At 43.5% G+C, this 25152-nt stretch overlaps 1 protein-coding gene across 1 annotated transcript in view; it reads right to left on the bottom strand.

Annotated features, from left to right (window-relative positions):
• The window catches only part of CCN4 (cellular communication network factor 4), a 30751-nt gene extending 11573 nt beyond the window's left edge, over positions 1-19178 (bottom strand). Inside the window, exon 1 of the mRNA XM_070748321.1 lies at positions 18884-19178. Coding sequence (XP_070604422.1) covers positions 18884-18931 — 48 coding nt within the window. The 5' untranslated portion in view covers positions 18932-19178. The remainder of the gene's footprint in view (positions 1-18883) is intronic.
• Positions 19179-25152: the final 5974 nt, after the last annotated feature.

Below are 25152 nucleotides of genomic sequence, written 5' to 3'. Positions count from 1 at the left end.
GCCCAAACCAGAATGCACGTGTGCGCATGTACAGAATTTATACCAACTATGCCCTGAAAACAGACTTTTGAGAGAAGTACGTATTAGATTTCTGAAAAAAGCAATGAAATACGAAATCCAGCATAGTGATCTCATTTGCAGTGTTGTATTGACAATTATAACAACAACAACGATAACAACAACGATAATAACAACAATAATGAACTAAATAATAAATATCAAGAGGAAAGAGATTTAACTAAGCTTAAGATTAATTTGACGAAATAAGAAATAAGCCATAGTATCAAAGCTATGAAACAAAACTAAACTAACATTCTAAAAACCAATAAGAAATACTATACAGTACAGTACTGTATATGCTTTCCCCCTTCCTATGGCACCACCTAGTGGACTAAAAGTTGAGTGCCATTTTCTTTTCAATGCAACCCTCTTTTTCAATATGGGGAATCAAAGGATGGGAAATTAGACTCCATAATTTCCTAAACGAAGTCATAATATTGATGGGAGATTACTCTGCTTAATTTCCAGTTTACTTGGCATTTACCATACTTCTTTGCCCAGAACAGAGCACCCTTACCTTCACCATAGCCTAAATGTAGTTTGTTTTTTAATTATTAAACATCAGAAAACATTTTAAAAAGTTAACTAGCAAAAATGGGAAAGGAGAGAGACAAAAGGAGAGAGAGACAAACAGACAGGGGAGAGGAAGAAAGGAGAGAGAGAGAGAAAGGGGAGAGAGAAAAAGGAGAGAAGAGAGAGAGAAAAAGAAGAGAGAAAGGAGAGAGAGAGGTAAAGGAGAGAGAGAGAGGAGAGAGAGAAAGGAGAAAGGAGAGAGAGGGAGAGAAGAGGCGGAGAGAAAGGAGAGAGAGAGAGAGAAAGGAGAGAGAAAGCAAAATGAGAGAGAGAGAGAAAGGAGAGAGATAGAGAGAGAAAGGAGAGAGAAACAGAAAGGAGAGAGAAAGAAAAAAGGAGAGCGAGAGAGAGGAGAGAGATATTTAAAAAAGAGAGAGAGAAGAGAGGAAGAGATAGTAGAGAGAGAGAGAAAGTAGAGAGGGAGAAAAAGACAGAGAAAGGAGAAAGATAGGAGAGAGAAAGAAAAGGAGAGAGACAGAAAGGAGACAGAGAGAGAAAGAGAGAGAATGGAGAGAAAAAGAAAGGAGAGAGAGAGAGAAAGGAGAGAGAGAGAAGAGAGGGAGGGAAAGGAGAAAGAGAAACGAGAGAGAGAGAAAAAAGGAGAGAGAGAGGAGAGAGAGAAAGAAAAAGGAGAGAGAAAGAAAAAAGGAGAGAGAGAAAGAGGAGAGAGAGAGATTAAAAAGAGAGAGAATGGAGAGAGAGAGAAAGAAACGGGAGAGTATTAATCTTCTTGGTTGTCCATGGTATTCTAGGGCAGTGATGGCAAACCTTTTTTGGTTCATATGCCAAAAGGGTGTGGGTGGGTGTGCTAGCACATGTGCATGAGCCCAAACCCATTCCCTCACATGCACAGCCCCCCTGTGCACACATGTGCAGCCCCCCTGCATTGCCCTGCGCATGCACAGAATCCCTCCTGTCCCTGTGCATGCACACCAGCCTCACTGAAGCCTGGGACAATGAAAAAATGGCCAAACCAACAAACTGGAAGTTCAGAAAATAGACTTCTGGTTTGCCTGTTGTGCTGTGTTTTGCACTCCGAAGCTTTAGGGAAGCTTCCTGGAATCCTCCAGAGGGCGAAACGGCCTTCCCAAGACCAAAAATCAGCTGGCTAGTACACTCATGGGTGCTGGAGTTCACATAGGGCAACAACTTGCATGACCTCTGATATGGCTCCGCGTGCCACCTGTGGCACAAATGCCATAGGTTTGCCATCACGATTCTAGGGAATCTTCTCCAACACCGATGTTCGAAAACATCAATACTTTTCCTATCCTGTTCCTTCAAAACCTAATGTTCACTTCCACAAATTGTCACACATGATTTGCACCATCCTGATCTTTGGAGATCTGATGTTCAATTATCAACATCTGGAAGTTACAGACTCCTGATTTCTCTCTCTTTTTAAAAAAAGAAATCATTTACAAACACGTATAACAAAAAACCCCATTTAAAAACAATGACGTTATGTGAAGGGTCAATTTATATTTCTCATGATATTCATTAATACTTATTCATTCTTATGTAGCTAATATTAACAATTCATTTACAATTTCTATACAATTTCAAAGCAATGGAAACTGCAGTTTAATGTTTCCAAATGTAAAACAATGCACTTGGGGAAAAGGAATCCTCAATCTGAGTATTGTATTGGCAGTTCTGTGTTAGCAAAAACTTCAGAAGAGAAGGATTTAGGGGTAGTGATTTCTGACAGTCTCAAAATGGGTGAGCAGTGTGGTCGGGCAGTAGGAAAAGCAAGTAGGATGCTTGGCTGCATAGCTAGAGATATAACAAGCAGGAAGAGGGAGATTGTGATCCCGCTGTATAGAGCGCTGGTGAGACCACATTTGGAATACTGTGTTCATTTCTGGAGATCTCATCTACAAAAAGATATTGAGAAAATTGAAAGGGTCCAAAGACGGGCTGCAAGAATGGTGGAAGGTCTTAAGCATAAAACGAATCAGGAAAGACTTAATGAACTCAATCTGTATAGTCTGGAGGACAGAAGGAAAAGGGGGGACATGATCGAAACATTTAAATATGTTAAAGGGTTAAATAAGGTTCAGGAGGGAAGTGTTTTTAATAGGAAAGTGAACATAAGAACAAGGGGACACAATCTGAAGTGAGTTGGGGGAAAGATCAAAAGCAACGTGAGAAAATATTATTTTACTGAAAGAGTAGTAGATCCTTGGAACAAACTTCCAGCAGACGTGGTTGGTAAATCCACGGTGGAACAACTTGCCTCCAGAAGTGGTGGAAGCTCCAACATTGGAAGTTTTTTTTAAAAAGATATTTGTTTTTAAAGGACCACTTGTCTGAAATGGTTTAGGTCTCCTGCTTGAGTAGGGGGTTGGACTAGATGACCTCTAAGGTTACTTCCAACTCTTGTTATTCTGTTACAATACATGTCATCCAAGAGGGATGTGTGACAAGATGGACTTAACAGTTTATCAGCAGCAGTTATTGGCAACACAGCCTGTCCACTTATTTGTAATCTAACATCAAAGCATCAGGGGGCAGTATTGAAACAAGAATCAAACCAACTTTACTTGTTAGATCCAAGGGGATAGGATTTTAAATATTTATTTTATTTATTTATTCATTTGTCCAATACATAAATACATAGGAAGAAAATAGACATGTGATAATATAAAAAGAGGGTGACGGTGAACTTAGAGGAGAGGATATATGAAAGGAAGAGAATACTATATAAGATAGGTGAAAAAAAGGAAAGACAATTGGACAGGGGATGAAAGGCACACCAGTGCACTTATGTACGCCCCTTACTGGCCTCTTAGGAACCTGGAGACGTCAATCGTGGAGAGTCTAAGGGAGAAGTGTTGGGGGTTAGGGGTTGACACAATTGAGTCCGGTAGTGAGTTCCAAGCTTCGATAACTCGATTGTTGAAATCATATTTTTTACAGTCAAGTTTGGCGCGGTTCGTATTAAGTTTGAATCTGTTGCGTGCTCTTGTGTTATTGCGGTTGAAGCTGAAGTAGTCATTGACTGGTAAGACATTGCAGCGTATGATCTTGTGGGCAATGCTCAGATCGTGTTTTAGGCGTTGTAGTTCTAGGCTTTCTAGGCCTAGGATTGTTAGTCTATTTTTGTAGGATATTCTGTTTCGAGTGGAGGAGTGAAGGACTCTGCTGGTGAAATATCTTTGGACATTTTCAAGGGTGTTGATGTCTGAGATGTGGTATGGGTTCCAGACAGATGAGCAGTAGTCTAGGATAGGTCTGGCAAAAGTTTTGTAGGCTCTTGTGAGTAGGGTGAAGTTGCCTGAGCAGAAGCTGCGTAGGATCAGGTTGACTACTCTAGAGGCTTTTTTGGCGATATTGTTGCAGTGGGCTTTAGCACTTAGGTCATTCGATGTACCCTTGACTGTGGTTTATCTTGAAAGCAGGGTATGCAAAGATCTCAAAAGTACATTTTCAATGCACATTATTTCCAGTTCCAACAATTATAATTCAATAGCTACTGTATTTTTCAGAGAATAAGCCACACCTTAGTTTGGGGGGGCGAAAGTAGGGAAAATATCTACAGTATATTATCAGGTATTCATCTGGCTAGCATCCTTAGTCTGGTCAGCTTCAGCATATAATTTTATCCCCTGGTTAGGGCTGAATAATATCTTCTTCAGAGGGAGTAGAAATGAAATCTTCGGAGGGAGTTAAATTAAAGGCTTAAATAAGGTTCAAGAGGGAAGGTTTTTTTTTAAATAGGAAAGTGAACACAAGAACAAGGGGCCACAATCTGAGGTTAGTTGGGAATGTGGAACAATGTGAGAAAATATTATTTGACTGAAAGAGTAGTAGATGCTTGGAACAAACTTCCAGCAGACGTGGTTGGTAAATCCACAGTAACAAAATTTAAACATGCCTGGGATAAACATATATCCATCCTAAGATAAAATACAAGAAATATTATAAGGTCAGACTAGATGGGCCATGAGTAGTGTTGGGCGAACCAAACTTGCCGAACCGGAACTTTTTTAAAAGTTCGGGTAAAGTTCGGGTTCAGGTTTCGGCGTTTGGTCGAACACCACAAAACGCTGCCGCCCGTGAGGAAAGTGGGGAATCCCATCGTGGGATTTCCCACCAACTTTTACTTGCGACGCTGCAAGCAAAAGGAGGTGGGAAATCCCACGATGGGATTCCGGGGGCGGAGCTTTGACGTCACCGAAACTACTTCCTGGCCGGCAGAAACAGGGAGGAAGGAGTCTCTGTGACGTCAAAGCCCCGCCCCCTGTTCTGCTGGGCTCTCTGGTAGGAGCCTCCCAAAAATTCAAGGGTACAAATTTCAGACACACACACATTTGAAAATTCAAAACAATGTTCTTTATCACAAAATTCAAAATTAACTAAGCACTCTTTTTGTATTGCAAAGAGCACTCGTCCCAAAACAACCGGATAGTCTGTACAATTTCCCTTAAGTAGTCATTAAGTACTTAGCTAGCAGCTGTGAAGAAACTTCACACCCCTTCTTCTTCCAACAAAGTGACACACACACACACACACACACGTTGCTCTGCTTTGGTTTAAAAGGCGTGAAAAATCAACAAACAAAGTCCAGAAAACAGCAACACACAATTCCTGAAGAACTGCAATCAGATACATAGAAACATAGAAACATAGAAGACTGACGGCAGAAAAAGACCTCATGGTCCATCTAGTCTGCCCTTATAGAATTTCCTGTGTTTTATCTTAGGATGCATATATGTTTATCCCAGGCATGTTTAAATTCAGTTACTGTGGATTTACCAACCACGTCTGCTGGAAGTTTGTTCCAAGGATCTACTACTCTTTCAGTAAAATAATATTTCCTCACGTTGCTTTTGATCTTTCCTCCAACTAACTTCAGATTGTGTCCCCTTGTTCTTGTGTTCACTTTCCCATTAAAAACACTTCCCTCCTGAACCTTATTTAACCCTTTAACATATTTAAATGTTTCAATCATGTCCCCCCTTTTCCTTCTGTCCTCCAGACTATGCAGATTGAGTTCATTAAGTCTTTCCTGATACGTTTTATACTTAAGACCTTCCACCATTCTTGTAGCCAGTCTTTGGACCTGTTCAATTTTGTCAATATCTTTTTGTAGGTGAGGTCTCCAGAACTGAACACAGTATTCCAAATGTGGTCTCACCAGTGCTCTATATAAGGGGATCACAATCTCCCTCTTCCTGCTTGTTATACCTCTAGCTATGCAGCCAAGCATCCTACTTGCTTTTCCTACTGCCCCACCACACTGCTCACCCATTTTGAGACTGTCAGAAATCACTACCGATGCCAGCTGGCAGGACCCAGGGAGAGAGCCTTCTCTGTGGTGGCCCCGACCCTCTGGAACCAGATCCCCCCAGAGATTAGGATTGCCCCCACCCTCCTTGCCTTTTGTAAACTTCTTAAAACCCACCTCTGCCATCAGGCATGGGGGAACGTAGATATCTCCCCTCGCCTATGTAGTTTTATGTATGGTATGTTTGGACAAACCCACACGCTGCTATTTATAGCAGCAGCCCTAATTACTGGAGCCCCACCCAAACACAGGTGGCCTCATTTTCTCTTGTAATAATCCTTTAGTTGTTGTCTCCTATGCATCACTCTACGCATGCGTGGATGTGTCATTAATTCTTGTTCAGAATCCAAGGATGATACAGATGATTGATCTCCTCCTGAGCTGTCTGCCAATCTCCCCTCTTCCCTGTCACTCATGCTTCCTTGGTCAGAGGAGGCTTCATCAGCAGATTCCATCGGGAGCAAAACAGGCCTGAGGCCTGTGGATGTCTCCCCCACATCCACCTGCACATTCCTTCGGGCAGGAGCTGGGCCAGAGTTAACCACAACACCCCAGGAATCCCTTCGTGGGATTCCCCACCTCCTTTTCCTTGCAGCGCCGCTGCGGCATCCTTTTCTGTAAAAATAAAAGGAAGCAAAAGGAATTGGGGAATTCCCCACCTCCTTGTTTATTTTTAAACAAGGGTTCGGGTAAACTTCGGGTGCAGGTTCGGCAAACTCACCCAAACTTCACGGCAAAGTTTGGGTGAGTTCGCCGAACCCGAACTTTGTTGGGTTCTCCCAACACTAACCATGAGGTCTTTTTCTGCCATAAATCATCTATGTTTCTATGAGTAGGAATGAAAACAAGCCTGCAAAAACTTAGGGCTGGAAAAAAACTTCTTCAGAGAGAGTAGCACCTCGTTTGGGCTGGGGGGAAAAAGCTTTGAAAAAGCTACATTCCGAGTATAAGACACACCCAAATTTTAAGCCTCTTTTAGGAGGTGGGGAAAGCTGCATCTTATAATCAGAAAAATACGGTATATTGTGAATATTACACCATGGAAAAACATAAAACAGTGAAGGCTTACTCTAGGGCAGTGATGGCGAACCTTTTCTTTCTTGGGTGCCAAAAAAGTATTCCCACACCCATAATTCAATGCCTGGGGAGGGTGAAAACAGCTTCCCCCACCCCCCAGAGGCCCTCTGGAGGCTGGAAATGGCCTGTTTCCCTACTTCTGGTGGGCCCAGTAGGCTCGTGTTTTGCCCTCTCCAGGCTCCAAAGGCTTCCCTGGAGCTGGGGGAGGGTTATAATGTCCTCCCCCATCCCCCCGGAGGCTCTCTGGAAGCCAAAAAGGACCTCCCAGAGCCCCTGTGTGAGCCCAAAATCTTCTGGCCAGCACACACGTGCATGTTGGGGTTGAGTTAGAGTTAGGGTGCCAGCAGATAGGGCTCCATGTGCTACCTGTGGCATCCGTGCCATAGGTTTGCCATCACTGGTCTCGGGAGTTCTGAGTCACCCAAGTCATGGTTATCAGGAAAGACTTAATGAACTCAATCTGTATAGTCTGGAGGACAGAAGGAAAAGGGGGGACATGATCGAAACATTTAAATATGTTAAAGGGTTAAATAAGGTTCAGGAGGGAAGTGTTTTTAATAGGAAAGTGAACACAAGAACAAGGGGACACAATCTGAAGTTAGTTGGGGGAAAGACCAAAAGCAACGTGAGAAAATATTATTTCACTGAAAGAGTAGTAGATCCTTGGAACAAACTTCCAGAAGACGTGGTAGATAAATCCACAGTAGCTGAATTTAAACATGCCTGAGATAAACATATATCCATTGTAAGATAAAATACAGGAAATAGTATAAGGGCAGACTAGATGGACCTTGAGGTCTTTTTCTGCCGTCAGTCTTCTATGTTTCTATCTCAAAGGTGCTTTTTCAAGAGGCAACTGGACTTGATGGTTTTACTTTGAAGACTTCTCACCTGAAAAGCTTCTTCAACTCTGACTGGATTGGTGGGGAATGGAAGGATTTATACTCCTTGCAGGCAGCTAGTCCTTTGCATGTCTTGTGGGTGCGCGGGCACATCCCTGCGAGCTTTTGCTTCTGCGCATGTGCAGAAGCAAAAAAAATCACCGTAATCTCATGCACATGCCCTCGTGATATTTTGGTTCCATTTCCACTACCAGACCGACATTTACCCCATAGAGAGATCCACTCAGTAATGGGCAGGCAAAACTTTTACTGCCACACTATGGGTGTGGCTTATTTTGTGGGTGTGGCTTGATGGTCATATGACTGGGTAGGAGTGGCTTGCTGGCCATGTGACCAGGTGGGAGTGGCTCGAACGATCATCATCGTTCAAGTGAACTGTTAAGTCCTCGACTTACAATTTCATCAGGTTCGCTCTCTGGGGTGACAATTTGCTTCACGTTTCCCGCACACTCCTTCCTGGGTCGCCCCCCCCTGCCTCAGGCTGGGTAGCTAGGTGAACGGGTGCCGATCAGCTGTTGAGAAAAGAGGGGGGAGAAAATGGGCCCCCTGCAACTCCTGCCGGTGCTGGTCTCCCTGCTGCTTTCCGAGGAGGACGAGGAGGATTGGAGGGGAGGATAGTCAGCTGGAGCTAGGCACACAGCTTCATTTCCACCGGTGGAACTATTATTATTATTATTATTTTATTATTTATTAGATTTGTATGCCGCCCCTCTCCGTAGACTCGGGGTGTCTCACAACAATAACAAAGACAATGTTGCGTTTCACCATGTCCTGCCTGCTGCCCATGCCTGGGCCCACCCCTGCATCTACCACACCCAGCCTAATCTGTCCCTATGAAGACATGCGTTTAATTACAACGTCTTCATTTGCATTGTTCTCATTCCTCATTACTCACCCCACCACAGTCTGAGTCTAAGATCTGAGGTTTTTTTTTCCCCTTCAAGGTCTCTGTCTGGTGAAGATCATTGTTTAACATTCCTGTCAGGGTTGAGGATGTGAAACTAGATTTGGTTAAGGCCTTGGTTTGACTCACTTTAGAGGGTGCCTGTCCCAAAGGTGCTTTTTCAAAAGACAACTGGACTTGGTTCTTCCTCAAAGACGTTTCACTTCTCACCCAAGAAATTTTTTCACATCAGACTGAATGATGGAAGGTGGAAGGATTCTTCAGGGTCACAGGGAGTCACTGCTCACAGTCACTCATGCCCTCATCACCTCAAGGTTCGACTACTGTAACGCTCTCTACATGGGGCTACCTTTGAAAACTGTTCGGAAACTTCAGATCGTGCAGAATGCAGCTGCGAGAGCAATCATGGGCTTTCCCAAATATGCCCATGTTATACCAACACTCCGCAGTCTGCATTGGTTGCCAATTAGTTTCCGGTCACAATTCAAAGTGTTGGTTATGATCTATAAAGCCCTTCATGGCACCAGACCAGATTATTTCAGGGACCGCCTTCTGCTGCACGAATCCCAGCGACCGGTTAGGTCCCACAGAGTTGGCCTTCTCCAGGTCCCATCAACTAAATAATGCCACTTGGTGGGACCCAGGGGAAGAGCCTTCTCTGTGGCGGCCCCGGCCCTCTGGAACCAACTCCCCCCAGAGATCAGAATTGCCCCCACCCTCCTTGCCTTTCGTAAGCTTCTTAAAACCCACTTCTGCAGCCAGGCATGGGGGAACTGAGATAATCTTTCCCCCTAGGCCTTTACAATTTTATGCATGGTATATCTGTATGTATGTTTGGTTTTATAATAAGGGTTTTAACTGTTTTAATATTGGATTGTTATATGCTGTTTTTATTACTGTTGTTAACCCCCCCCCCCAAGTCTACGGAGAGGGGCAGCATACAAATCCAATAAATAAAATAAATAAATAAATAATAAATTAACCATCTGGCCTTCAGAAATTGTGGCTGCTCCACCCCTGGAGATTTTTAAGAAGAAACTGGCCAGCCGTCTGTCTGAAATGGTATAAGGCCATCATGGTGAACCTGTGGCACATGTGTAAGGTGACCAGAGGTCCCGCTTTTTAATAATTTGTCCCACGCCCCGATTGAAACAGTCCCGATTATTTTCCTTCCTCTGGACTGCCCAGAGAGAATAAAGTGTTTCTTTCTCTGGGCACCCCGAGGAGGAACCTGGGAGAAGCTTTCTCCTCCTGCCACCTAGAGAAAGGAAATGCTTTATCCGCTCAGGGCACTCCAGAACGAATAAAGTTCAGGCTACATGTTGCTCTGTGCATGCCCAACAGAGAGAGACAGAGAGAGAGACAGAGAGAGAGAGAGACAGACAGAAAGAGAGAGACAGACAGAGAGAGAGAGAGAGAGAGAGACAGAGAGAGACAGAGAGACAGAGAGACAGAGAGAGACAGAGAGAGAGAGACAGAGAGAGAGAGAGACAGAGAGAGCCCTCACCCCAATTCAACCCTGTTCAGACCTTTGCTCCAACTTTCTCCTATCTGCAAATAGGGGTGTGTGCATTTTTTGCCCTCCGGAATCTTCCCTGAAGCCCCAGATTGCAAAAAAACCACCGCCCACCAGGCAAACTGGAAGTTTGGAAAAATGGAATTCCTGTTTGCCCATTGTGCTGTTTTTTGCACTCCGGAGGTTTCAGGAAATTCCAGCGTGCAAAAAACCCCAGTACAATGGGCAAACTGGGCATCTGTTTTTGTTAAAAGAGATTGGAGCATTCACAGTTCTGGGGGCAAGTTGTTCCACTGATTAATTGTTCTGTCAGGAAATTTCAAATTAGTCCTAGGTTGCTTTTCTCTTTGATTAGTTTCCACCCATTGCTTCTTGTCCTATTCTGAGTTGCTTTAGAGAAAAGCTTGACTACCTCTTCTTTGTGGCAGCCCCTGAGATACTGCAGCACTGGTATCATGTCATCAGACTAGACCAGTGTTTCCCAACCAGGGTGCCGTGGCACACTAGTGTGCCGCAAGTCACTGTCAGGTGTGCCGCGAAGCTAGGACCTAGAGAAGCTCCAGCTGGGCGGGGTGCTGCCGGTGCTGGACTGCCATATCCGACATTCTCCTGCTGGGCCCCAAAGAAGGAAGGCGGGAAAAAGGAGGCAGGGGCGGGGAGGGGCGGCAGTAGGAGTAAAGGGAGCCACGGCCGCCCCTGCCTCCCCATGGTGCCTCCGGCCAAACACGCCCCTGGCTTCTCTGCCCTGCCCCATTGCCCGCCCGATCCTCCCACTCTCCTCCACCGCTGCCGCCTTCTGCCTTGGGGCGCGATCTGTCCCCTCTCCTCCGCTGCCGCCTCCTGCCTTGGGGCGAGCAATCCGGGAGTCCGGGACTGTGTGGCTTTGCACCATGAAGAGAAAACAGCTGACTTTTCCCTGCTGCCGTTTTCTCTTCATGGCGCAAAGCCACACAGTCCCGGACTCCTGGATCGCTCGCTTCTCCGGTCAGCAAAGCCATCTGCCCAGGAAAGTGCCGCGCATTGAAAAAGTGTGATGCTTTTCCGGGCAGCCGGCTTGCTGGCCAGAGAAGCGAGCGATCCAGGAGTCCGGGACTGTGTGGCTTTGCGCCATGAAGAGAAAACGGCAGCAGGGAAAAGTCGGCCGGGCTAACAGGAGGCGGCGCATGGCTGGGCGCTGGGGAGGTCTGGGAGGGCGAGGGGCTCCAGCTCTCTCTCTCTCTTTCTTTTTCTCTCTGTTGCCGGCGTAGTGAATGAGAGAGAAAGAGAGAGAGAGAAAAAGGAGGGGAGAGAGAATGAGAAAGAAAGCAAGAGAAAGAGAGGGAAAGAAAGCAAGACAGAGAGAGAAAGAGAGGGGGGAAGGAGGGAGAGGGAAAGACATAGAGGGGGGAAGGAGGGAGAGAGAAAGAGAGCAAAAAAGAGAGAAAGAAAGAAAGAGAGATGGAGAGAGAGAAAGAAGGGAAGGAAGGAAGAGAGAGAAAGAGGGACGGAGAAATAGAGTGAAATGGAGGAAGAGATTTTTTTTTTGTCCAAACTTTTCTTTAGCACCCCACCCCCCCCTTCAGTGTTCCCCAGAATTTTGAAAATATGAATAATGTGCCGCGGCTCAAAAAAGGTTGGGAAACACTGCTATATGTGTTTTAGCCTCCAGTCCCCCAATCATCTTGGTTGCCCTGCTCAACATCCTTTACAACAACAACAACAACAACAACAACAACAACAACAACAACAATAATTTATTAGTCCTCTCCGAGGACTTTCTTGAGTCTCAATGTCTTTTTTTTTTTACGTTAGAGAGTGGGATGGTGTTGGGGGTTTTTTGCAACTTTTTGTTTGGACTCATCCATGCCATTTCTTCCTCCTCCTTTGCCATCTTCATTAACAACAACAAAACAGTTACACATACCAATAATCCTCTACTTATGATCAGAATCGGGAACAGAATTCCCATTATAAATTGTTGACATTGGAAGTCAAGTCATCCTTTTATAACTATATTTACAATGGTCATGAAGTCATCACACAGTCATTAAGCAAATCACAGATGTATGTAATGACTCCAGCTTAATGACCACCGCACCACCAAGAACAGCTGCGGCACAGTGGTTAGAATGCATTACTGCAGGCTAAACTCTGCCTTCTGCTAGTAGTTCAGTCCTGACCGGCTCAAGCTTGACTCAGCCTTCCATTCTTCCGAGGTCGGTTAAAAATGAGGACCCAAATTATTGGGGGCAATTGGCTGACTCTGTAAACTGCTTAGAGATGGCTGTAAATCACTGTGAAGCGGTGTATAAGTTTAAGTGCTATTCCTATTGCTATTTTTTTTTTACTGAAAAACGCCCTAAACCTTACAAATTGCAATGGTGTGATTGTAGAATAACCACTGCAACTAGTTATAAATATGAGTTGGTTTTGAAGCACCTGCATTGCAAACATAGAAACATAGAAGATTGACAGCAGAAAAAGACCTCATGGTCTATTTAGTCTGCCCTTACACTATTTCCTGTATTTTATCTTACAATGGATATATGTTTATTCCAGGCATGTTTAAATTCAGTTACTGTGGATTTACCAACCATGTCTTCTGGAAGTTTGTTCCAAGCATCTACTACTATTTCAGTAAAATAATATTTTCTCACATTACTTCTGATCTTTCTCCCAACTAACCTCAGATGGTGACCCCCTGTCCTTGTGTTCACTTTCCTATTAAAAACACTTCCCTCCTGAAACATATTTCACTCTTTAACATATTTAAATGTTTCAATCATGTCTCCCATTTTCCTTCTGTTCTCCAGACTATACATGTTGTAACCAGGAAGTTGATGCAACAGTTTGTGACAGTTGTACCTGCAAATATGAGTTGCAAGTAACATTTTCTCAGGCCTTTATAACTTTGAATTGTCCTTAAGAGCCCTGGTGGTGCCTGGTCACAATGCAGTATTACAGGCTGGCTCTGGTCACATTATACAGACAGAAGCCTGGAAAAGCACCAGGCCCAGGGAAGATAACTCCTTCTTGCTTAAAAGTCTGCGCTGACCAATTGGCCCCCATGTTTTTGTTTTTATTTTTATTTATTCTTTGTCCAATATACAATACATATGGAATGAAATGAAATGTTCACCCAAATCTTCACCAAATCACTAGAGTTGTGCTATGTTGCTTCCTGCTTCAAACACTCGACTATCATCCCAGTGCCGAAGAAGCCCTCCATCAAGGAACTGAATGACTACAGACCAGTTGCTCTAACATCTGTAGTTATGAAAACCTTTGAAAGGCTAGTGATGTTCCACTTGAAAACCACCACGGATCCACTGTTAGACCCCTCTGCAATTTGCATACCAAGCAAATAGATCAACAGATGATGCTGTTAATATGGCTCTACACTACTTCCTTCAACATCTTGAATCTCCAATGACCTACGCAGGGATCCTCTTTGTAGACTTCAGTTCAGCATTCAATACCATCATACCGGACATTCTCTAAACTAAATCAGCTAGCAATACCTGAACACACATGTAAGTGGATCACAAGCTTCCTAACAGGAGTTATCAGAATGTGGCTGTACACAGTCACGAACTACTTCTGGGACTCCAGCTCTGAATTTTGCCTCAAAGTTTATCCTGAAGGCCTTTCCCAATGATGGATACAGCCACAAGGCAGTGGAGGTTTGCAGTCCGAGTTTCCCTTCTCCTAGTGGTTGACCAGGGCGTCTTTCGTGTCTTGCTGTGCTCTTAGCATACCACATCTCTTGCAGAGACCACCTTCATGGATAGTCTAGTAAAAAGAAGGGCTGGGGGGGACATGATAGCTGTATACAGGTACTTGAGGGGTTGCCAGAGAGAGGAGGGGGACACACTGTTTTCCAGGGCACCAGAGGGCCGGACGAGGAACAACGGTTGGAAACTGACCAAGGAAAGATTCAACCTGGAGATAAGAAAGAATTTCCTGACAGTGAGAGCAATCAGCCAGTGGAACGACCTGCCAGTGGAGGTTGTGGACTCCCCAACTTTGGACACTTTCAAGAGGAGATTGGACTGCCATTTGGCTGGGATGATGTAGGATTTCCTGCTCAGGCAGGGGGTTGAACTTGATGACCTGTAGGGTCCCCTTCAATTCAATCAACCAATCAATAAACCAACCAACCAACCAATCAATCAATCAATCAATCAATCAATCAATCAATCTACTGGAATATGTCTTCACATGCTTGGGATAGACAACAAGCCCCTATCTCACTGAAGATCAGTGACCCATCAGCTACTCTCAGCCTGGTTTGACCAGCCTGTAGAAGCTGTTGCCCAGGATGTGGCCGCTGAACATGTTACAGCTACTAGGAGCCACAGGTGAGAGCTGAGTGACAGGTGGGGACCAAAGGTGAACGAATTGCCCCAAAAGCTGCCCTAAATGAGCTGTTGTAAAAGGATATGACATGCTCCTACACCAGAGGTGCTACTCCTCCCTGAGCACCCGATACAGCCCAGTGGTTCAGTACAGTTCTGTATATTGATGCTTTTCAATTTTTACATTTGAAAGAGTGACCTGCTCGCAAGTTATCCAGCCTGTTTCTATGTTTCTGCAAGGGCTGGCATATTCCAGCTCATAACTTCAACCATTGGCCTGCTGGACTGATCCTTGCACTCACCCTTAGTAAAATGACCAGTTGATAGTACAAAGAAAAACATATATTAGAGAGATGCCTGAATTCTTTTCATCTCTTGTCCGCATGGCTATAATTGTTTAGCTTTGAATTCCTTAGCAAGGCGATGGTTTGTGTGTTTAAAATGGGCTCACGCAGGGCTTTCTCGCTCTATATTTACACTCTCTGATTATAACTTTGTCTGTGACTTTTATGACTACTTTGGGCTTCTCCAAAGGACTTGTGCAAGAGAGGCACAATCGGTTCATACCGTCTGTTAGGAGGGTCAATTTATTTTTCCAATCGAGGTTGAAGGTAGATCTTCCATGATCACCGGCACCCCTTTGCTGGAGAAATGCACAATTGTGCTCTTGTTGGACAAATGCATATGACACTGTGCTTCTCCTGGTCTTTTTGGTTTAATGGTCTTCATGGTACACCTGTTGTAGGCCAGTCCATTTGATTAATGACGGTTCAAAGTGTTCTGTCGGGCTCTCTGGTAGAATCCTCCCAAAAATTCACAGGTACAAATTTCAGACACACACACACGTTTGAAAATTCAAAACAATGTTCTTTATAATGAAAATTCACTTAAACTAAGCCCTCTTTTGGTATAGCAAAGAGCACTCATCTCCAAACAAACTGGTAATTTGTACAAGTCCCTTATCAGTTCTGTGATACTTAGCTTGCAGCTGTGAGGTAATTCACAGTCCTTCTTCTTTCACAAAGTGAAACACACTTTGCTCTGGTTTAGTTTCAAAGCGGGGAAGAATCAGCACACAAAAGGTCAAAGTCAGCAAAGCAGGCACGAAACACAACGCTCAGATAATCCTCCACCATGGCCAAACCCACAGGCTGCTATTGATAGCAGCCTCACTAATTACCACAGCTCCACCCAACCACAGGTGGCCTCATTTTCTTTGATAATAATCTCTCAGTTGTTGTTGCCTATACATCGCTCTCTGCATGCGTGGCTGTATCATTAACTCTTGTTCTGAATCCAAGGAAGAGCTAGATAATTGATCTCCTTCTGAGCTGTCTGCCACACTCTCCTCCTCCCTGTCACTCATGTCTTCTTGGTCAGAGGAGCCTTCATCATCAGATTCCACCGGGGTCAAAACAGGCCTGCAGCATGTGGATGTCTCCCCCACATCCACAGTCCTTGGGGCAGGAGCTGGGCCAGAGCTAGCCACAACACAAAGTATCTTGCAAGTTTCAGAATGAATTAACCAGGACCCTGGATAAACTGGTGCATGAACAGAATTATAAAGTTGGAAAGAGCCCTTGAGGTCATCATGTCCAACCCTCTGCTTGTTGCAGTAATCTAGACTACAGCATCCGTGGGATGGTGGGGAAGAGAGAGAGAGAAAGACTAGAACAGCCATAACACAGAAGAAAGAGCATTAAAAGCAAAATGTTTTAAGAAGCTATGATGAGAAACAATGTCTGAATTCCATCCGGGTTAATATATGGAATGTGATTTCATACCCAAGATGTACAATTTGTTACAATTTATGGTTTAGTTGTCTGTTGACAGAGCAAGCAGTCTGATTCTTGCAAAAATAAAAACAAAATTCCCATATGAAGTTGCTCCCAGCCTTCAGGACCCCAGTGATTTAGCAAACTAAATAATTCCAACCGAAAATATGCAAAGGGTGGGAACTCACTAAAACCAGGCAGAAACATAAATTAACCAAATCTTTCACCTAAAAGAATTAAGGGAAGTATTGAGCACCCACACCCAATTGTGCACAAGCCTAAACAGGTAGTCCTTGCAACCTGAACGGACATACAACCGTTCATTTAATAGCAATAGAATAGAATTCTTTATTGGCCAAGTGTGATTGGACACACAAGGAATTTGTCATTGGTGCAGATGCTCTCACTCACTTCCTCCTACTTATCACTGTATGACTGTAACTTGTTGTTTGTATCCATAAGATTTTTATTAATACTGATTGTTTCCTCATTGCTTATTTCAGTGTTTTTCAACCAGTGTGCCGTGGCACACTAGTGTGCCGTGAGACATGGTCAGGTGTGCCATGGGGAAATTAAACATGGGTCCCCAAACTATGGCCCGCGTGCCGGATACGGCCCGCGGAGGCCTTTTATCTTGCCCGCCGCCAGCCGCCTCCATCCGAACATAAACATTCCCCTCACAATCCCTCCAGCTATCAGGGATAGGAAGAGTGGAGGCACAGGGAACGCTCACTGACCAATCACTTTCTAGAATTCATCCTGACCACTAGCGATGAACCAATAGCAGGCCGCCTCTCATCCACACCCAGGAAGGTCCCCGCTCGAGCTGCCGCGCACTTCTCATTGTGTGGCCGCAGCGAGTAGTTGAAGCTGCTATATTATTAACTATATGTATAATGTATACTGTGTTAGAGTGTCATTTTGTGTCATTTTGGTTGGTGGTGTGCCCCAGGATTTTGTAAATGTAAAAAAGTGCCGCGGCTCAAAAAAGGTTGAAAATCACTGGCTTATTTGACTCCTATGACAATCATTAAGTTAACCTCATGATTCTTGACAAATGCATCTTTTCTTTCATATACATTGAGAGTATATCTAGTTTCTGCAACCTTTCTTCATACATTTTAACCTCCAGCCCTGTCGTCATCTTTCTCTCTCTTCTCTGCATTCCTCCTAGAGTCCCAACACCTTTTTCTAGATGTGGTAGTGACCAAAACTGGATGAAATATTCCATTATGTGTCTTACCAAGGCATTATAGAGATCCTAGAAGAGCCCTCCACTCCTCCATTCACAACAGAATACCCTACGCAACTAGATTTACAATCCTAGGTTTAGAAAGCTTAGAACTACAACATCTTAAACACAACCTAAGCATAGCCCATAAAACCATCTGCTACAACGTCTTTCCTGTCAATGACTACTTCAACTTCAACCACAACATCACACAAGCACACAACAGATACAAACTTAAAGTAAACTGCTCCAAACTCGACTGAAGGAAATACGACTTTAGTAACCGAATAGTTGATGCATGGAATTCACTACTGGACTCTGTAGTATCATCACCTAACCCCCAAAACTTTATCCTTAGACTATCCACTGTGGACCTCACCCGATTCCTAACTGATCAGTAAAGGGTGTGCATAAGTACACCAGCTTGCCTTTCGTTCCCTGTCCTAATGTTTCTCTTTTACTAGTATCATGTAGGTATATAAATATTAGATCTTTGTATACCACCAATACATACTTGACAAAACAAACAAACAAATAAATGAAATAAATTTTAAATTATACATATAACCACCCTAAGATAAAATACAGGAAATAGTATAAGGGCAGACTAGATGGACCATGAGGTCTTTTTCTGCCGTCAATCTTCTATGTTTCTATGTTTCTATAAAGCGGTGATGTCTTTTCCTTCTTAGAAACATAGAAGATTGATGGCAGAAAAAGGCCTCATGGTCCATCTAGTCTGCCCTTATACTATTTCTTGTATTTTATCTTAGGATGGATATATGTTTATCCCAGGCATGTTTAAATTCAGTTACTGTGGATTTACCGACCATGTCTGCTTGAAGTTAGTTCCAAGCATCTACTACTCTTTCAGTCAAATAATATTTTCTCACGTTACTTCTAATCTTTCCCCCAACTAACCTCAGATTGTGTCCCCTTGTTCTTGGGTTCACTTTCCTATTGAAAACACTTCTCTCCTGAACCTTATTTAACATATTTAAATGTTTTGATCATGTCCCCCCTTTCCCTTCTGTCCTCCAGACTATACAGATCGAGTTCATTGTAACTTCCCTCCGCCGTGCAGTGAGCTAAATGCCTGGAGAGAGTTATTTTCTTTCTTTCTTTTTAAATCCTCCCCTCTTTCGTAATGAGCTTCCTTCTCTCCCTTTCTCCATAGCTGCCAAACCAAAACAGACCAGGGATGGCGTAACTTACCTGCAAAATGCTGCCGATTACTAAAAGCCAGGGCAGGAGCCACTTCATCACTAAAAGCCAGGGTGAAAGACATGGATTGAACTCAGCTTTTGGACGAAGGACAACATCCAACCCCCTTTGCGAAGTCCGCTAACACAGCCTGCGAGTTGACAGAAGATAGGAGTCATTCCTCCTGGACTCTGGGTGAAGCTTTATTAAAGACAGATTCTGACGTCAGGTTGGACGGCTGCATACTTTCTCCGGGAATAACTTTTCCTGCCTCCTTTCTTTCTTTTTTTTCTCCCCTCCTCTCTCTCCCTTTCATTTGGGTGACTCATCCCCGATCTCCAGCTTTCCTCGCTGTGTTGCCTTCTGCCAGGAATTTCTTAAAGGAAAATTCACCGCATATCCTCAGCACGAGACACTGTAATTTTAACGCCCCGCTCCTGTGCTCAGGGTTCACCTATAATTATATTTATTTATGGTTTTGCCCCTGGAAACTAGGCGGGCCGGATGAGAGGGAAATGAAAGGATTTTCTCAAGGAGGGGTGAGTGCAAAACTAAAGGGGTTGCGTTTTCCAAAGTGTGGCCCCAGAGGAGAAGATCCCTGTCTTTCTCTCATTAAAATGGATGTTGAGATTCTAGAAAGAGTCCAGAGAAGAGCTACAAAGAGGACTAGGGGACTGGAGGCTAAAACATATGAGGAACGGTTGCAGGAACTGGGTATGTCTAATGAAAAGAAGAATCTTATTTAAAACTCCCAGTGTTGAAGCATTCACAACTTCTGGAGGCAAGCTGTTCCACTGATTAATTGTTCTAACTGATAGGAAATTTCTCCTTTGTTCTTAGTTGCTTCTCTCCTTGTTTAATTTCCACCCATTGCTTCTTGGGACTGCGTTGGCTACCGATGTGTTTCCGAGCATAATTAAAAATGTTGGTTATGACCTATAAAGCCGTACGTGGCATATGACCAGACTATCTCCGGGACCGCCTTCTGCCGCACGAATCCCAGCGACCAGTTAGGTCCCACAGAGTTGGCCTTCTCCGGTTCCCATCAACTACATTGTGTTGCTTTCTGTTCTTGGCTGCTCTTTTACTTTTGAATGATTTCTTTTGAATTATAAATTTGCCTTCTGTGTGGCAAGCTTTGTCCTGTGGTTTCCATTTGGACACTGTCCAGAGTTGCTGGGTGGCCGTATGAATTTAAAGAAATAAATGTATCCAGGCAGATGATGGTGGTTAAGTGTCTTCGCCTTATAAGTGGGGCTAATTCTTCCTCGTCATGTTCACTCTACCCAATCCTGAAGGCTACCTAAGGAGAGATAGATTTCAAAGTTAATGGTGGAGGTGACCATGCTGCAACATTCTACTTGTCATTGACTATTTCAGCTTGAATCGCAACAACACAAGAGCACGCAATAGATTCAAACTTAATATTAACCGCTCCAAACTTGACTGTAAAAAATATGACTTCAGCAACCGAATTGTCGAAGCATGGAACTCATTACCTGACTCAGTAACCCCAAACATTTTTCCCTTAGACTATCCACGATTGACCTCTCCAGGTTCCTAAGAGGTCAGTAAGGGGCGTGCATAAGTGCACCAGTGTGCCTTCCGTCCCCTGTCCAATTGTCTCTCCTTATCTCATTTATCTTTTCTTCCTTTCTAATATGTTCACCTATACTTTTATATCTTTTCTTCTATTCTTTTCTTTATTTATATTATCACATATCTTTCTCTTCAATGTGTATTATGTATTGGACAAAATAAATAAATAAAAATAAATAAATAAATAAATTTTCCATGTCTCACCTTTCAGATTCATAACCAGCCAGAACAATCCAGGCTGACTATGATGGAAGTGTTAGTCTAGCACAGTGATGGCAAACCTTTTTTCTCAGGTGCCAAAAGAGCATATGTGTGTGCTATCGTGCATGCACGAGTGCCCACACCCATATTCCAAAGCGTGGGGAGGGCAAAAACAACTTCCCCTATCCCCCGGAAGTCCTCTGGTGGCCGGAAATGGCCCGTTTCCCAACTTCCGGTAGGCCCAGTAGGCTCTGTTTCACCCTCACCAGGCTCCAAAGGCTTCCCTGGAGCAGGGGAGGGTAAAAATTCCCTTCTGCATCCCCCTGCAGGCTCTCTGGAAGCCAAAAATGCCCTCCCAGAGCCTCTGTGCAAGCCAAAAATCAGCTGGGTGGCACACACATGCAAGTTGGAGCTGAGCTAGGGCAACAGCTTGTGTGCCAGCAGATATGGCTCCATGTGCCACCTGTGAGAACTATGCCATAGGTTCGGCATCACTGGTCTAGCACATCTGGTCAACAGGAGGTTGAGAAATAACAGAATAACAGAGTTGGAAGGGATCTTGAAGGTCTCTGCACAAGGAAGAGACTCTATATATTCCCTCCCCCCATGCATCCGTACTCCCCTCGCTGCCCCTGCGCATGTGTACAATACCCTCCATCCCCGCGCATGCGCACAGGCCTCACTGAAGCTTGGGATGGTAAAAAGAAGCAAAATATGCAAACTGGAAGTTCAGAAAAATGGACTTCCGGTTTGCCCGTTGTGCAGTTTTTCGCACTCCGGAGCCTTCAGGGAAGCTTCCAGAAGCCCCAGAGTGTAAAAAACAGCACAACGGGCAAACCGGAAGTCCCTTTTCTGAACTTCAGGTTTGTCCGTTGGGTGGTTTTTTTGCACTCCAGGGCTTCAGGAGGTGCAGAAGGCCCTGGTTACTCATTAGTCTCTGACACCACATCCTCTTCGCTGTCAGTATTGGGTGCCAGGAACACAGGGTGCCTGTAACGTGCCTCCACTGTCCCAGAAAGAAAGAAAGAAAGAAAGAAAGAAAGAAAGAAAGAAAGAAAGAAAGAAAGAAAGAAAGAAAGAAAGAAAGAAAGAAAGAAAGAATGAAAGAAAGAAAGAAAGAAGGGAGGGAGGGAGGGAGGGAAGGGAGGGAAGGAAGGAAAGAAAAAGAAAGGAAGGAAGGAAAGTATTTCATACTTGAAAATTGGCCAAGTTTGAGATAACCTGCTGCTCTAAGTAACCAGGCAAAAGAGTAAACTTTTTCTAACCCAGTGCATTAAAACTAACAATGTTAGCAATCTTGTACATTGCAAGAGGAAAGCAATGTTAGTGTGCATGGGTCCAACCCCTCCCCCACCCTACCCACACACCAAAACCCCAACAGCAACCAAGAGCTCATAAAAACGAATGCCTTTTAATAAAACATGCATGTCTTTTAACCAAAGAACAAGTCAGTTATTTGGTTAAAATGACAGTAAGATTATGGAGGTTCCTCCACCCCAAATAATTAATCACTTATCTTTAAAATATTGTTTGTTCACCACCCAGAGTCCAAAAGGAGTTGGGCAGCTTATAAATTTAATTAATTTAATTAAATTTAACCAATTAAAATGGAAGAATTGACATAGATTCACGGAGAATGTACTGTTGTAATGAGACAGAGAAGATTTTTTAATTTTTATTTTTCTTGGAGTATAGGAAGCATTTTAAAGTTAGGATCACATTCTTTTTGAGTAAATACCACATATTTTAAGTGTATTTTTTATTATTATTCTTAAGGACAGTATGTCCTCAATGGGCTGAGATAAATAATTTCTTTCTTGATAAACATGCTTATGGGGCTAGAGGAAGCTTGCTATAAGGTTTTAATTCTAGAGTCCATCTGGTGACATTTATTTATTTATTTTAATTTATTTATTGTTAGAGTTGAAAGGGACCATGCAGGTCATCGTCCAACCCCCTGCCTGAGCAGGAATCCTAAAGCACCCCAGCCAAATGGCAGTCCAATCTCCTCTTGAAAGTGTCCAGAGTTGGGGAGTTCACAATCTCCGCAGGCGGGTTGCTCCACTGGTTGATCGCTCTGACCATCAGGAAGTTCTTCCTTACTTCTAGGTTGAATCTCTCCTTGGTCAGCTTCCAGCCATTGTTCCTCGTCCGGCCCTCTGGTGCTCTGGAGAACAGAGTGGCCCCCTCCTCTCTGTGGCAACCCCTCATATACCTGTATACAGCTATCATGTCCCCTCTGGCCCTCCTTTTCTCTAGGCTATCCATGCCCAGTTCCCGCAATCTCTCTTATTAAGTCTTGGTTTCAAGTCCCCTAATCATTTTGGTTGCTCTTTTCTACACCTTCTCCAGAGTTTCAATGTCTCTTTTGAAGTGTGGTGACCAGAAGTGGATGCAATACTCCAGATGTGGTCTGACCAGGGCGTAGTAGAGTGGTATTAATACTTCCCTGGTCTTCGAGTGTATCCCCCTGTTGATGCAGCTTAGGATAGTGTTGGCTTTTTTGGCCGCTGCTGCACATTGCTGGCTCATGTTTAGTTGATTATCCACCAAGACTCCAAGATCTCTTTTGTAGTCACTACTGCTAAGTGGGGTTTCTCCCAGGCTGTATGTGTGTCTAGGTTTTTTTTTTATCAAGGTGAAGGATTTTGCTCTTGTTGACGTTGAACATCATGTTGTTATTGTGGGCCCATAGTGTTAATCTGTCTAGATCTTTCTGTATTTTGAGCCTGTCCTCTAGGGTGTTGGCTACCCCTGCCAGTTTGGTGTCATCTGCGAATTTGATCAGTTCCCCTTCTACTCCCTCGTCCAGGTCTTTGATCAAAATATTGAAGAGTACAGGGCCCAGAACAGAACTCTGTGGTACCCCACTGCCTACCTTCTTCCATGTGCCTACCTTCTTCCACATTTTAAAACAGCGTGTAGTGTAGCTCTTCACATAGCATTGATTGTTTGGGATAGTGAAGAGAGAGTAGAGTGGAATGCCTTGCTTTCAGAAGTTGTAGGCACTTCATCACTGGGATTTTTCAAGACGAGACTAGACAGTCACTTCTTTGAAATGGTACAGGGTCCAGAGGTGAGTTCCATGATGGGCTCCTGTGGGTATGGTCAGGTATGCAGAACCAGTAGAAAAATTTTGAATTTGTTTTCTTTTTTTCCCTTCTGGGCTCTGGGTAGGTTTTTCCTATTGCAGTAAATGAAGTTGAATGTGTATAACTTTAGAAGAGCTGTGCCTGCATCTCTGGGTGTACATACGCATACAGTTTATATAGAATAATGTAAGAGGTTTGCTTTTGGTGTCCAAATGAGTTTGGTTAAGAGAATTTTAAAATCATTGTCTTGCAAAAAAAAAAAAAAAGGAGAGGAGAGGGAAGAAGAACGCATGATTAATTCTGAAAAATGCTTTTTCTCAGCCTAAGGAGGTTTAAATACTTTGCTACTTCCCAAATATCCTTTTCTAGCAAAGCTGTGTTCCTTGGAGTCAATCAGTTGACTTCAGTCTGATGTTGCATGTCATTTAATCCTTCAGAGAATGTATATTTGGCCCGTTTCATCCCACAGTCAGTAGAAAATATTGCTGATGCTGGGATATTTTTCCTCTACTGCAGCATTCAACGTTGAAGAGTAATTGTCAAGAAAAGCTAGAGAGAGTCATCCTGTTGGGAAGAACTCTATCTTCAGCCAGTAGCTAATCATCAATCATACCAACCATATCTCAGCTGAAATCCACATTTAGCGAAGCCCCCTAAGACTGTGGAGCTAGCAAATTTTCTCATAGCAAAATTATGCTATCCCTTCCATAGACATGAGTAAAATACATGAGGAAATAGGACAATTTGCAGATGGGGGAGGGGGTTATATTTTGCCAGAGGTGAGTGGGAAGCAATGGGCTTTTGAAAAAATAAAGAGATAGGTAGGAGAATGGGGGAGAAGATTTGAAAAAGAGAAAAAGTCAGAGAACGAAAGAAAAAGAAATGACAAAAATAAAAAAATCCAAGCATAGAAACCCACATTTTAATTAAGAAGATGATAGATAGATAGATAGATAGATAGATAGATAGACAGACAGACAGACAGACAGACAGACAGACAGACAGACAGAAAGAAAGAAAGAAAGAAATAATTGTTAGATGATAGATGATAGATAGATAGATAGATAAAGACAGACAGACAGACAGATAGATAGATAGATAGATAGATAGATAGATAGATAGATAGATAGATAGATAGATAGATAGAGGTAGGTAGGTAGGTAGGCAGATAATAGATGATAGATATAATAGTTAGGTGATAGATAGATATAGAAATAAATAAAGAGAGAGAGAGAGAGAGAGAGAGAGAGAGAGAGAGAGAAACAGATAGACAGGCAGGTAGATAGATAGGCAGACAGAGGCAGAGAGGAAGTAGCATTTGGGTTTAAGGGTTAATAATATATAAACTAAACCCTAGTACAGGAGGCAAAATGTCAATTCCAAGTGCCA

This window comes from Erythrolamprus reginae, chromosome 3 (genome assembly GCF_031021105.1).
Source record: "Erythrolamprus reginae isolate rEryReg1 chromosome 3, rEryReg1.hap1, whole genome shotgun sequence".
Lineage (NCBI taxonomy): Eukaryota > Metazoa > Chordata > Lepidosauria > Squamata > Dipsadidae > Erythrolamprus > Erythrolamprus reginae.
Note: the sequence above shows the minus strand (reverse complement) of the source record. Positions and strands in the feature narration are given on the sequence as shown.